At 45.7% G+C, this 13,331-nt stretch overlaps 1 protein-coding gene across 1 annotated transcript; it reads left to right on the forward strand.

Moving 5' to 3' along the window:
* Positions 1-1,014: 1,014 nt before the first annotated feature.
* LOC131194912 (lysophosphatidic acid receptor 6-like) lies at positions 1,015-12,578 on the forward strand. Its single transcript, XM_058176494.1, has 2 exons — positions 1,015-1,127; positions 11,505-12,578. The coding sequence occupies exons 1-2, from the start codon at positions 1,113-1,115 to the stop codon at positions 12,561-12,563; spliced, it is 1,074 nt and encodes a 357-aa protein (XP_058032477.1). The 5' UTR covers positions 1,015-1,112; the 3' UTR covers positions 12,564-12,578.
* The last annotated feature ends 753 nt before the right edge of the window (positions 12,579-13,331 follow it).

Genomic DNA, 13,331 nt, shown 5'->3' on the forward strand with positions numbered 1-13,331 from the left:
AGGCAGGGCAAGACGTGATAGCTAGAAGATCATTAAAGAAAGGTCCAACCTAGAACAAAGGAGTCAGTGAGAACGGCTTGCCTCCAGAAATTGTGGGTGCCCCATCAATGGAGGTTTTGAGCAGAGTAGTATAAGGTCTCCTACTTAAGCAAGGGATTGGACTTCACCAGAAGACCTCCAAGGTCCCCTCCCTTTCTGAACAGAGGTTTTGCAGAGGTCTCTGTTTGTGGCCCTCTCTCTCCATTTTCTGAAAGTGTCTTTTCTTAGTCTCAGCTTTCTTCTTGTGAGCTGCTAGTCCAACCCCATCAGCTTCTTTAGAAGATTTTCTTCTTCACTGACATTGTCTGATGTGATGCCATCCTTAATTCCCTTTTCAAAAAATCCCAGCTGGCTGTAAAACCTTGCTCTTAAGGTTTTTCTTCCCAGAATATCTTATTTATTGTTTCTCTTGGTTTATTAAAATTTGCCTTCCTAAAATCCATAGTTTGAGTGTGGCCACTTTCTACCCAGTTTTGCTTCCAAAAAAAAATAAATCAGGAGATTGCTGAGAGGGGGAGGTAAAGGAACACAAAGGAGTGGGGGGGGTAGATGGGGAGGAGAAAAGGGGGACCCTGATATTGCTGATGTGTCTTTCTTCCTTCCTCCCTGCTGCTTGTTTTGGACTTCCCTCTTTTAGCCCAAAAAGAAAACTTGTGAATGTACACAGACCTCTTACGCAATTCTGGGCAGTTCTGGCTTGCCAAAGAGAATGGGGTGGGGATGTATAGGGAGAGAGAATGAGAAAGGGGTGCTGCTACTGAATTGGTCTCTCCCCCATCCCCCACAGATAAGGGCCTTTGGGTAGGAGAACTTGAAAGGTCCAGCAGCCAAGCTCATCTTTTGCTCTCCCCCTGACAGTAGCCAGATAAGGAACAGGAAAGGGACTGGCCGGGGAGCTCTTTGGGCTTTCCCCCTCCTGGAGCTGGAAGGGGGCAGGTCCCAAACGAGTCTTCCTGGAATCTGCGGGGGTGTGTATGTGTGTGTGAGCTGGGGGCAAGGTTGTGGCAGGCCAGGAGAGCAGCAGGCAGTCGACAGTCCTGGCACTGCCATCCACAGCAGAAACAATCGCCTCCATGGAGCTCCCAGAGGTATGGGCAAGTGGGAAGGAGGGTGGCAATGATGAAGGTCACCGGCCAGGACCCCACAATTTTTGGAGAAGAATAGAAGGTGGAATGGGGGAGGGTTCAGGCGAGGCTACAGGTCTGCCAACCACCTTTGATGCCAAACCCTCCTCCCACCCATCCCACTTTCTGTTCTTTGGATGGGAAAGTTCTCTGCACTCTGGACAGCTGGGAAGAAAAGTCACTCCCTTGCCTCCCACTTTGTCACCTTGGAGAAAAAGGCCAAAAGTCTCCCTCCGTGACCCCCCCCCTCCGTCTTGTACTGCTGTCAAGCTCTATAGCAAAAGCCCCCACTCCATCCCATGGCTTAACCTTTAATGGGAAAAGGAGGAGTGGCACATTCAGAGCCTTGGGGGTGAGTGAATAAGAGCTGCTTCTGATCCAGCCCCCATCCTGACCCTTTTCTGTTCACTGGGATTTCATTTGAAAAGTTCATGGCTGCTGCTATGTTGCAGCTGCCAGACAAGCTTAAGGATTCCTGCTTTTCTGTACCTGGAGGTGGAGTGGGGGGGGAACCCTCAGCTGCCATGGTTTCCTCAGGGAGGTTGCATGTTTAAGTGAAGCTTCAAAAGTTGAATATTGCTTATCATTTTTCTGGCGGCAGCGGACCTTTGGTCAGGTGAAGCCCAAAGCATTCATGTTCCCACCCCCCCGAACATCCGGACTTCATCAAAGCCTTGGAAACCCTTGGTATCGTTGCTAAGTCCACAGATTTAATTCCCATGGTGAATGACAATGTCATATTTGCAGAACAATCTTTTGCCTTCCTTATAGAAGACCCACCCTGAGTTCAGAGGTTGTCCGTTGCCTCCTTCCTGCTCAGATTCATCCAGGCTGCTCTGATTACAAAGCCTGTGTGTTGCCAAACGATTGCATTTTGTGGTAACGGAGGGAGAAGGACACTTCTTTAATTTCCTTTTTCCGGACTTCCTTTGCCAAAGGCTGCGTAGGCACACAATATAACTTGGATAGAAGACAGCGTGGCAGCTGGCAGAGCAAAGACCTTTCGATTCCTTTCAACTAGTTGGATCTGGACCAGTTGAGACCTACCTGTTGTAAGCAAGTTCCTTCTAGCCTGAGTAAAAGAAAGTGAGGCATTGATCAGAGTGATAATGGTAATAATATTTAGAATAGAATAGAATAGAATAGAATAGAATAGAATAGAATAGAATAGAATAGAATAGAATAGAATAGAATAGAATAGAATTTTTACTGGTAACACGCACTACATGGGCTGAGTATTCAAGAAGCTATTATTGGTCCAGAATGCAGCAACCTGAACAGAAACAACTGTAAACCCCATCAACCAAAGAATTTAAGCTGGCAGGGTCTAGAAGAACCTTCCACTCCCTAATCCCCACCACCCCCATTCTTTGGAACCTCTTGCCTCACCTGGCTCTGCAGTTGGCCTGGGGCCCTGATAGGGAAGCTGTAGGCTGGAGGTGGTTGGTGCAGTGATAGAGAAGGCATTTCCCCTAAACTCATTTTTTACTCTGCATTTAATCTTTTGTAACCTTAATTTGTAGTGGTTTCTATATTTCTATTTTGTACTGTATTGTAAGCTGTCTAAATCAAAGGTGGTATTCAGCCAGTTTGCACTGGTTCGCCCAAACTGTTGGTGGAAATTTGGCCAAGGTCGCTGAACCGGTAGCAATGGCCGGCTGGCCACGCCCTCGAACCAGTCCCCCAGTTGCCGCTCACCCCATCCATCATGTTCATCACCACTATGTTCTTTGCGCATGTGCATCCCATTACCTTACAAGTCCAATGGGACCCACGTGCACGAAGAAGTTGGTGGTGATGGCAGCAGCTTTTTCTGTGACCTCTGGTACTTTTTGGTGGCCTGCAGCCAGTTGCCACCTCTTTGAGAGCCACTTTGTGCCTGTGGCAGCTGGCTGGGGATCGCCGAAAACTCTGGTCAGCTTGCCTTTTGGACTCTGGAAGGTAAGCAGCCAGAAGGTAAGCAGCCCGAACAAAGAGGCAGTAGTGTGGGAGGAGTGGGGCTAGGGTCAGGGCTGCTAAAGGAGGGGAAACAGGGGTGACTGGCGAAGGGAGGGTGGGGGTAGATAGATAGAAATTCCGAAAATTTTCCTACCTTTCCCTGTGGGTGTGGCTAGGTGGGGGGGTTTCATGTGACTGAGTGGGCGTGGAGTGAGTGTTGTCAAGTTGGCCAGGCCCACTCAGTCACATGCCCCCACTAGCCACGCCCACCAAACCGGTAGCAATGGCCGGCTGGCCACGCCCTCGAACCAGTCCCCCAGTTGCCGCTCACCCCATCCATCATGTTCATCACCACTATGTTCTTTGCGCATGTGCATCCCATTACCTTACAAGTCCAATGGGACCCACGTGCACGAAGAAGTTGGTGGTGATGGCAGCAGCTTTTTCTGTGACCTCTGGTACTTTTTGGTGGCCTGCAGCCAGTTGCCACCTCTTTGAGAGCCACTTTGTGCCTGTGGCAGCTGGCTGGGGATCGCCGAAAACTCTGGTCAGCTTGCCTTTTGGACTCTGGAAGGTAAGCAGCCAGAAGGTAAGCAGCCCGAACAAAGAGGCAGTAGTGTGGGAGGAGTGGGGCTAGGGTCAGGGCTGCTAAAGGAGGGGAAACAGGGGTGACTGGCGAAGGGAGGGTGGGGGTAGATAGATAGAAATTCCGAAAATTTTCCTACCTTTCCCTGTGGGTGTGGCTAGGTGGGGGGGTTTCATGTGACTGAGTGGGCGTGGAGTGAGTGTTGTCAAGTTGGCCAGGCCCACTCAGTCACATGCCCCCCACCTAGCCACGCCCACCAAACCGGTAGCAAAAATTTTTGAAACCCACCACTGGTCTAGATCCTAAACCCTATCTTTGATTTTCTTTTGCTACAGGAAGTGGGGATAAATGTTACTTCTAGCTTTCCTTGCAATCTTTAATTTTCCTAGCTCTGCAGATATTAGGGACTATTTGCTGGTATGCCTTCTTGGAAATTGTACCCGTCTTCCACTTCCTGTTAATCTTTTCTTTGAACTTTTAAGCAACTTGTAATTTCCTCTTGGCTTGTAATTTAATTAAGCGCTCCTTATGCATCCAGAACGTGTCTCTAGCCTGAGTCTTTGTCCTCACTGGAAAGATTTCTGATTGATTGCACTTTTATTCCCTTATGCTTGAGAAATTGCCATCTCTCCTGATTTTTTTGCCCATGGGATCTCATTCAGGACTACTTTAAGCTTACTAAAACCAGCTGCCCTGAAGCCCAGTGCAAACCTGTGCTTCTGTGTTCCTTTCTTGGTCACTTTCTCCCAGGCTTCTTTCTGCTTTTCCCACTCCAGGCAGCAGGATTAGAGTTAGGAGTCCCAGTCCACCCTCTTGTTCCTTCTTCAGCCTTTTGGAGAGTGAAACCAGCTGCAGAACCACTCAGGGAGACCTGGCCTAGTTGTCCAACAAGGGTCCCAAGAACTGAATTTTCCCCTTTGGGCTAAGTCTCTCCTCCCTGGGAGTTTTGTAATCAGGTCCTGTAGCACCTCCTCACAATAACCCATTTGTTTCTTGCCTCCTCTCTGTTCTCCCTTGAATGTTCTTGTGTTCAGATTCACAGATGTCAATACATAAGTGGGCTTCCTCTCTAGTCTGGCTTGTTTTATTTATTTATTTATTTATTTATTTTGTCACACATTATATATAAGCATAAGCCTGAAATAGCTATACAATATATAAGCATATATATATAAGTATGTAATAGCTATATTAATTGGATATAACAAAAGGAAACAATAGGCCAGGAACGGTAGGCACGCTTGTGCTCTTATGCACGCCCCTTACAGACCACTTAGAAATGGGGTGAGTGAGGTCAATAGTAGACAGTTTTTGGTTGAAGCTTTGGGGATTTTGGGAAGAGACCACAGAGTCAGGTAGTTTATTCCAAGCATTAACAACTCTGTTACTGAAGTCATATTTTCTGCAATCAAGATTGGAGCGGTTAACATTAAGCTTAAATCTATTGTGTGCTCGTGTATTGTTGCAATTGAAGCTGAAGTAGTCTTCAACAGGAAGGACATTGCTCCGTGATACTTTTCATTCCTTGCTTTCCACTGCTGGATTTCATCTCAGAGGCGCCACAAAGGCCTACAGAGTCACACTTGCCTACTGCATAGCTTTCGTCAAAGTGGCTTTTGCATCACACTTAACAGAAACAGAATGTGATGACCAGGGGCTGGGCATGGAAGCAACATAGCAGGAACAAACTCTCCTTTATTGCTCCAACTTTCCCCCAAAAGTCCCACTATTTACTGCAAGTTCGGGAGCCAATCTCTAAACATGCACCTCCAGGTAGTTCCTGGCTGCTATTAGTCCAGAGGAGCAGAACAGTTCAGGGAATTTCGGTTCAGAGAGTCCTCATCACAGGAAGAGTTCATCACAGTCCAGAGTAGAACTGTGTCTCTGCAAACTGAGACATAGCCAGGCCAGGAAAACAAGGCAAGCAGTCCAAGGTACAGCAAAGTATCCAGACGTTGGTAACAGCACGTGAGATAGGAGAAATGCTTGTTCCCAATTGCCCTCCCAACGGGGTCCCAGGTGAGCCTTGTGAAGAAGGGTGGGCGCTCTCCTCCCGAGTTGGGCCGCCCTGCGCTGATCCCATTTTCCTCCATTCTCCACGCTTGGGGATGGGTGGGGAGGTAATTGCTCATCACTCCATCGCTCCTCTGGCCTCTCCTCCCCTATCGCTTGGTCGTCTTGGGTCCTCTCTCCTTTGCTGGCGACCCTTCCCAGGTGTGGTGCTTAGACAGTAAATAGATAGTTAAGTAACGTTTGAGGCAGAACACCAGGCCTGAGTGACCTGGAACTGCCTTGTCCTGCCCCTCTGGTCGCTCCTCTGTCGCCCCTAGCTCTGTCTCATCCTCCTCCTCGGACCTAGGTTCTGATGGGGCCATGACACAGAAGATATAAACTGCATTATCAGCCCTTGTCATGCCGTTGCCACTTACAGGATGCCCCTTGGACAAGAGGAATGTACTAGATAGTTTTGTCCATTTGGGCCACAATGCCACAGGGGCAATCAAAGTTGTGGGGTTTTTTAACTTCCTAAGAAGAGAACAAAATAGATTGTTTTGATTGTAAACCCAATCAGTAGGAAGATTAATTATGTAAAATTATTTATTTATCTGGTTATTTCTTTGTTGATTCAATCTTGCTTGTGTATGGTAGGATTGTAGGGTAGGGTCATTTGTCCAGAGTAGTATAGGATCTCCTGTTTGAACAGGGGAGTTGGACTGGCCCTCCAAAGTCATTTCCAACTTTTTATTTTGTGTAAACCTCTGGGTGTCATCTGTCAGCATGGGTTTAAGTACTTCTGGTGTGCTGATGTTACTTGGTTACAGACCAGTAGTGGGTTACTACCGGTTCTCCCCAGTTCGCAAAAACCGGTAGTAAACATTTTGAGTAGTTCGGAGAACCGGTAGTAAAAATTCTGCCTGGCCCTGCCCCCAATCTATTGCTGCCTCCCGACTCCCAGCTGATTGGCTAGAAGGAAAAAATCAGGACTCACTTGTCGAAGAAGAGAAAAAAAACCAAGAAGACACCGTCCTTTTAAATTGAGAAGCCAAGAAGCCTCCCAACTGATCGGCTCGCGTAGTTCGGAGTTTGAGTAGTTTGAGTAGTTCGGAGAACTGGTAGTAAAAATTCTGCCTGGCCCTGCCCCCAATCTATTGCTGCCTCCTGACTCCCAGCTAATCGGCTAGAAGGAAAAAAATCAGGATTCACTTGTCGAAGAAGAGAAAAAACAACAACAAGACACCGTCCCTTTAAATTGAGAAGCCAAGAAGCCTCCCAACTGATCAGCTCGCTCCTCAGCCAGGAGATCGCTTGGCAAAGAAGAGGGGGGGGGGGGGGGGAAACACTGTCATTTTAAATTGACAGAGAGGCTAGAAGCTCCTCTCTGGGTCAGCTGAACAACAAATTGGATAAGAGGAGGAATTCTTTTTTTTATTATTATTTAAAAAGTTTTTAAAAAACAAAGACATTTTCCCCCCTTTTTTCCCCCCTCCCTCCCAGAAAACCCCCTCCCCTCCTCCCCGGCTTCCCGGGTCAATCACAAGGTATTGTTATACATAAACCAAACATAGAATAAAATTTTCCCTTCCAATCCAATTAACCTCATCCAAAGCTTTTCATCTCCCAACCCCCTCCCCATTACATAAAATAACTTCCTAATTATTCAAAGGCAATCTGATATTTCTTAATCTGATATCTGTTTTGTAGATAATCAATCCATTTTTTCCATGCAATTAAATATCTTTCCTGCGTATTGTCTTTTTAAAAAGCTGAGATTTTAGCCATCTCAGCCAAATTAATGACTTTCAGTATCCATTCTTCTATTGTAGGTACCTCTTATTTCTTCCAGTATTGTCCAATCAACAGTCTTGCTGCTGTTATTAAATTCAGAATCAGTTTAGTCTCAATCCCTGTACAATCCGTTATAATTCCCAAAAGGAAAAATTGTGGCAGGAACTTTATCTTCTTCTTCAGTACATTTTGAATAATCCACCAAATTTTTATCCAAAAGGCCTTAATTTTCTTGCAAGTCCACCAAATAGGAAAATATGTAGCGTCATCACAATCACACCTCCAACATTTCGCTTGGATATTAGAATACATACATGATAATTTTTTGGGATCTAAGTGCCATCTATAAAACATCTTATAAATATCTAAACAGATTTTCATTCAACCTCCATGTTCTACCACCTTTTTTCCGTTGTAATAATTCCATCCATACTGGGCTATGGTCAGTTAAACACCTCGGAAATATCTTCATTTTCTTCACCCTAGAAAGCAAGTCATTAGAAATTAAAATAAAATCAATACGTGAGAATGATTGGTGCCTATCGGAAAAAAAAGTAAAATCTCTCTCATCTGGATTCCGTAACCTCCATATATCTCTAAACTCAAAGTCTTCCATCATTTCAAAAAAGGATTTTGGTAGTTTTGCATGTATAGGTATCTTCTTGGAAGAGGTTCTCTTATCACTTCTTGTATCAATTACTCCATTCCAGTCTCCTAATAAAATAAACGAACTGTAATCCCAGAGGATCAACCTCTCGTGTAACATTTTATAAAACTTTTCTTGTTGCTGATTAGGTGCATAAATACCTATCAGCAAAGTCTTTTTTGCATCTATCACCAGTTCAATAGCAATAAATCTTCCTTGAATATCTGCCTCAATTAGCTTAGCTGGTATATCCTTCCTGATATATACAACAATTCCATGCTCTTTTCCAAAGCTGATGCAACAAAATGTTTACCTAATTTTGAGTTAATTAAGTATTTTTGGTCTGATAATTTTATATGTGTCTCTTGCAGGCAAATCACATCATTTTTAAATTGTTTCAAGTAGTGAAATATTTTCCTTCTTTTCTGAGCTGAATTCAAGCCATTAACATTCCATGACAAAATTCTATTTGCCATTACTGGCCTCCTGAAGCTTTGAAGCAAACAACGGAAGATCCTCCTCCGGCATCTTCTGTCTAGCTCCTCCCACAGCTTCCATACTGGGGTCCTGACTTTTACTTTGAGACTGTTGCTCATCTTTACGCTTAAGAGCTCCTCTTGTCACCCTTTGCTCTTGTGGTTCCTCTAATGCTGGCAGCAATAAAGGCTCTTGAATCACCACGCCTTCTTGAATCTCTTGAAGTTTTTCTATCACTTCTATTTCAACTTTCAAAACTGTAGAAAAAAAATCCTTTGCCTTTAAAACAGTGTCAATTCTATATCTCCTTCCTTGATAAAATACTGTCAGTCCAACTGGCACCTCCCATCTGAATTGAATCTGATGTTTTTTAAGTTCTTGTGTAAAAAAAACAAATTCCTTCCTATCTCTTAACATCTTGGAAGGAATCTCTTTCAGCACCTTCAGCTCCTGTTCTCCAATTTTTAAAGTTGTCTGATATGAAACTTGCAGAATCTGATTTCTCATAGTCCTTTTCACAAAATAAACCACAATGTCCCGAGGAAGCTTTCTCTGTCTTGCAATCCAGGAGTTAACTCTATATATTTTATCAATTTGGTAAGCTACCTCTTGGGGTTCCACTTCAATAAATTCAGCCAATGCTTCTGATATAATTTTTCTTAAGTCTTCTCCTCGCTGTTCTTGCATACCACGGATTCTAAGAGCTCCTTCCATAAGTTTATATTGTAATATCACAACCTGATCTTCATTTTGATCCACTTTTTTCTGAACACCTTGCATTTTGTCTTCTAAATGCTTATTTGACTGAGAGATCTGTTGCATTTCCTCTTCCAATCCCTCAATTTTTTTACTCAATCCTTGAACTGCCATGAGAATATCTTCTCTTATTTTTGCATTAAAATTCTCCATCATCTCTTTTTGCCTATCTTAAGAAAGTTTTAATTGTGCTTTCAATATATCCTCAAGACTTGGTTCAGATCCCCTTCTTCCAGAAGGCTTTAAAGGTTTAGCTGCCATTCTGTCTTCAAAAGAATCAGGAATTTAAACTTAACAACTTTCCTTTACTCCTTTCAGTATAAGAAAACTCCGTTTGTAACAATCCACAAATAACGCTACTTTGTTGTACTAAAAAAATTTACTTTCACTTTCAGACGCCATTTTAAAAGTCAATTAATCAGAAACAAAGAAAGGTTTCAGGTTTCAAAAAGGAAGTCGGTATACTTGCCGTGTTGATTCTACATCAAAGATCGAACGCTTGTGAAATTCCCGTCTGCTTAGAAAATCAATCAATTTAATAAGTTCTTTTGAGCAGAAATGACCCCTACTCCTTTTTCCTGAAAAAAAACAGGAGCGCGTTTGAAGTTGAAGATAGTGGAGTTCGGTGGGACCATAAATCCAGGAAAATTCACTCTTAAGAGCAAACCCCCTGTCTAGATCGACCACTCCCCCACAACTCTGCATAACCCTCTTATGTCCAAAGGGTATGCTAAGGTCAGTGAACAGTGATTTATACTGTTTCACTGACTTTTACAATCTTCTAACGCGGAGTGCCCTGTTAGAGCACCCGGCAGGAGCGGTGACGTCACTGGAGCCAAGAGGAGGAATTCTTACATGGTTCAATGTTTTTGAAGTTTTGGGGTTTGTGCAACATGGGCTTTGTGTTTCTAAAAAGGTTTGGGCAATTTCCATTGTGAAGTATCCTGTCTTGAATGAGTTTTCTGACTGCTTGTAAATGGAGCCAAACTTCCGGCTTCCACTTTCTATGATCTCTGCTTTACGCAGCTGGCAGGAATGTGGAATTCCAGGCAGGTTCCTTGCTAGCAGCTTGATTATTCCTTAATTATCTGGGATATTTTATTTTGGAAATGAAGAGGGGGGAGTTTGATTTCTTCCCAGAACAGATTAGTAGGGTGGGGAGGAAATGGGGATTTTAAAGTAACCTTCACCTGGAGTGGGGAGGGAATGGGGATTTTAGGCTTGCTGTCAAACATCAGCCATAATACTAATGATTGTTTTGAACAATATGCAGGTTGTATTACATGAATGGCTATTTTATATGTGAAATTATGACTGAAACCTATATAGGTTCACACTGTCAGGAAGTTTGTCCTTAGTTTTAGGTTGCTTCTCTCTTTGTTGAGTTTCCATCCATTGCTTCTTGTTTTGCCTTCTGGAGCTTTGGAAAATACTCCCCCCCCCTTCTTTCTAGCAGCCCCTTAAAAGACTATTGCCTATCTCACTCTTGGGCAAAGCATGTGAGCCATTTCCTCCTTTCAGTGGTCCATGAAAGAGCATCTATAGCAGAGGTCTCTAACCTTGGCCACTTTAAGACTTTAAGACAGCAAAGCTGGCTGAGGAATTCTGGGAGTTGAAGTCCATAAGTCTTAAAGTGGCCAAGTTTGGAGACCCCGATCTATAGTATGTAGATAATAAAGTTGAAAAAAGGTGAACAACATTTTGGAGAATTATAGATACGTTGAAGCTGGGTGTGACAAGGAATGGCTGGGAGGGGAGGGGCCAGGCAAGGTACCCTTTGACATGAGAGACATTGAGTTGGCCACGCCTACCCAGTCATATGACCATCAAGTCCCACCCACTGTCACATGACCATCAAGCCACACCCACAAAATAAGCCATGCCCACAGAACCGGTAGTAAAAAAAATTAGAACCACCCGTTACAGACCTCTTTGCTTGCTGCCCAAATTAAATGTGGGAATGTGTTAAATAAACAAATATTAGCCATTGCTTCATGGTTCTAAGTCACTTGAGGCATCTGAGGTCCAGCTTCCGTGGTCAGCCAGACCTTCAAAACTAGCATAAAGGCCTGGGAAAGGGTGCCGAATTGAAGGAAATACAACAAATGCTAAATGTAGACTAAACGTTATAATGCTTTTCTTTCTGTCCCAGTTGCCGCTATGGAACCACTCCGGACTGCCTTCTAATAACACGTCTCCATGCTCGGAGAGTGCAGACTTCCAGTACATCCTGTTCCCCGTGGTGTACTGTTTGGTCTTCCTCCTCGGCCTGGGAGGGAATATTTTTGTGTTGGGCTACTTCCTCCGGACCAAGTCAGCCACTGCCCCGGCCAATGTCTTCCTGGTGAACCTGGCCACCCTCGACTTGCTCTTTGTGCTGACCTTGCCCTTCCGCATCATTTACCACGCCCACCATAATGACTGGACCTTTGGCGAAGCCCTCTGCAAAATCACCGGCTGCCTCTTCTTTGCCAACCTCTATGGCAGCTCCCTCTTCCTGGCCTGCATTTGCCTCGAGCGCTATATAGCTGTAGTCCATCCGCTGAAGCACCTCCGGTTCCGGCAGCTGCGCTACCGCCTGGTAGCTGCTCTAGGAGTATGGCTAGTCCTCATCGTGGCCATCCTGTTCCTGGCCCTCCGTGGGTCCCTGACCAGCCCCTTCGCCGATGGCCGCACCGCCTGCCTTGAAAACTTCTCTTCCAGTTCCTGGAAGGGGCGCATCTCGGGCATCAGTATCTTCGCCGCCGTGGTTGGCTTCCTGCTGCCTCTTCTTTTGATCGGTGTCTGCTACCCGCTGATTGCCTGGCGCCTCCTGGCTTCCCCTGGATTGCAGGCAAGCTCCCGAGCAGCGAGACGCAAAGCCCTGCGGATGGTGCTGGTGGTCCTTGGGGTTTTCCTGGTCTGCTTTGCACCGTATCACATTGTGCAGTTGGTGCACACGTTGGGCCGAGTGGGTGTCCTGGGCAACTGCACCCTTGTCCGCACCACCTACGTGGCTCGTCGCATCACTATGGTGCTGACCAGCCTCAACGCCTGCCTGGACCCACTGGTTTATTATTTTGCTGCTGAACGATTTACTCGGCAACCAGGCTGGTGGAAGTGTGGCTGTTGTCAGCCAGAGAGCCCCCAACGGCCTCTGGGGCTCCCCAGGTTGATTGCCAGCAAGTCTTCTTCTTCTGGAGAAGCCACAAGGGCTGGCACAGAGCAGTGAGCAGAGAAAATCTGTCCCTCGACTTGACAGCCTGGTCTGTTCACACTGCGTGAGAGGAACAGAGACATCACAGTTACACAGGTGTGAAGTTAGTGCTTGTACCAGGAACGGACTGGAAATGAGTGCGCAAAGGACACTCAAGATAGCGCTTATCTACCTTCACCGCTTCCAGGAAGGGTCCTCCGAACACGAGCTGCCCAAGGACACAATGGGTCTCCAGCTCTTTACCTCCCTTCATTGTAAGGCTCTTTTTTTTTTTTTTAATTTTTAATTTATATCCCACCCTTCTCGGAAAACTCAGGGCGGCTTACATTATGTTAAGCAATAGTCTCATCCATTTGTATATTGGTATCCTGCTGCGGCGGTTGGGGGGATTGGGTGTGGGAGGCACCGTGTTTCGGTGGTTCTCATCCTATCTCTCTGACTGATCGCAGATGGTGTTGGCAGGGGGGCAGAGGTCGACCTTGAGGCGCCTCCTTTGTGGGGTGCCACAGGGGTCGGTTCTCTCGCCTCTCCTGTTCAACATCTACATGAAGCCGCTGGGCGAGGTCCTCAGTGGTTTTGGGGTGAGTTATCAACTGTACGCGGATGACACCCAGCTGTACATTTCCACCCCTGACCACCCCAATGTAGCTGTTGAAGTGTTGTCTCGGTGTGTGGAGGCCGTACGGGTCTGGATGGGGAGAAACAGGCTCAAGCTCAACCCCTCCAAGACTGATTGGCTGTGGGTGCCGGCATCCCGGTACAGTCAGCTGCAACCGCGGCTGA

The sequence above is a fragment of the Ahaetulla prasina genome, chromosome 3 (assembly GCF_028640845.1).
Source record: "Ahaetulla prasina isolate Xishuangbanna chromosome 3, ASM2864084v1, whole genome shotgun sequence".
Taxonomy (NCBI): domain Eukaryota; kingdom Metazoa; phylum Chordata; class Lepidosauria; order Squamata; family Colubridae; genus Ahaetulla; species Ahaetulla prasina.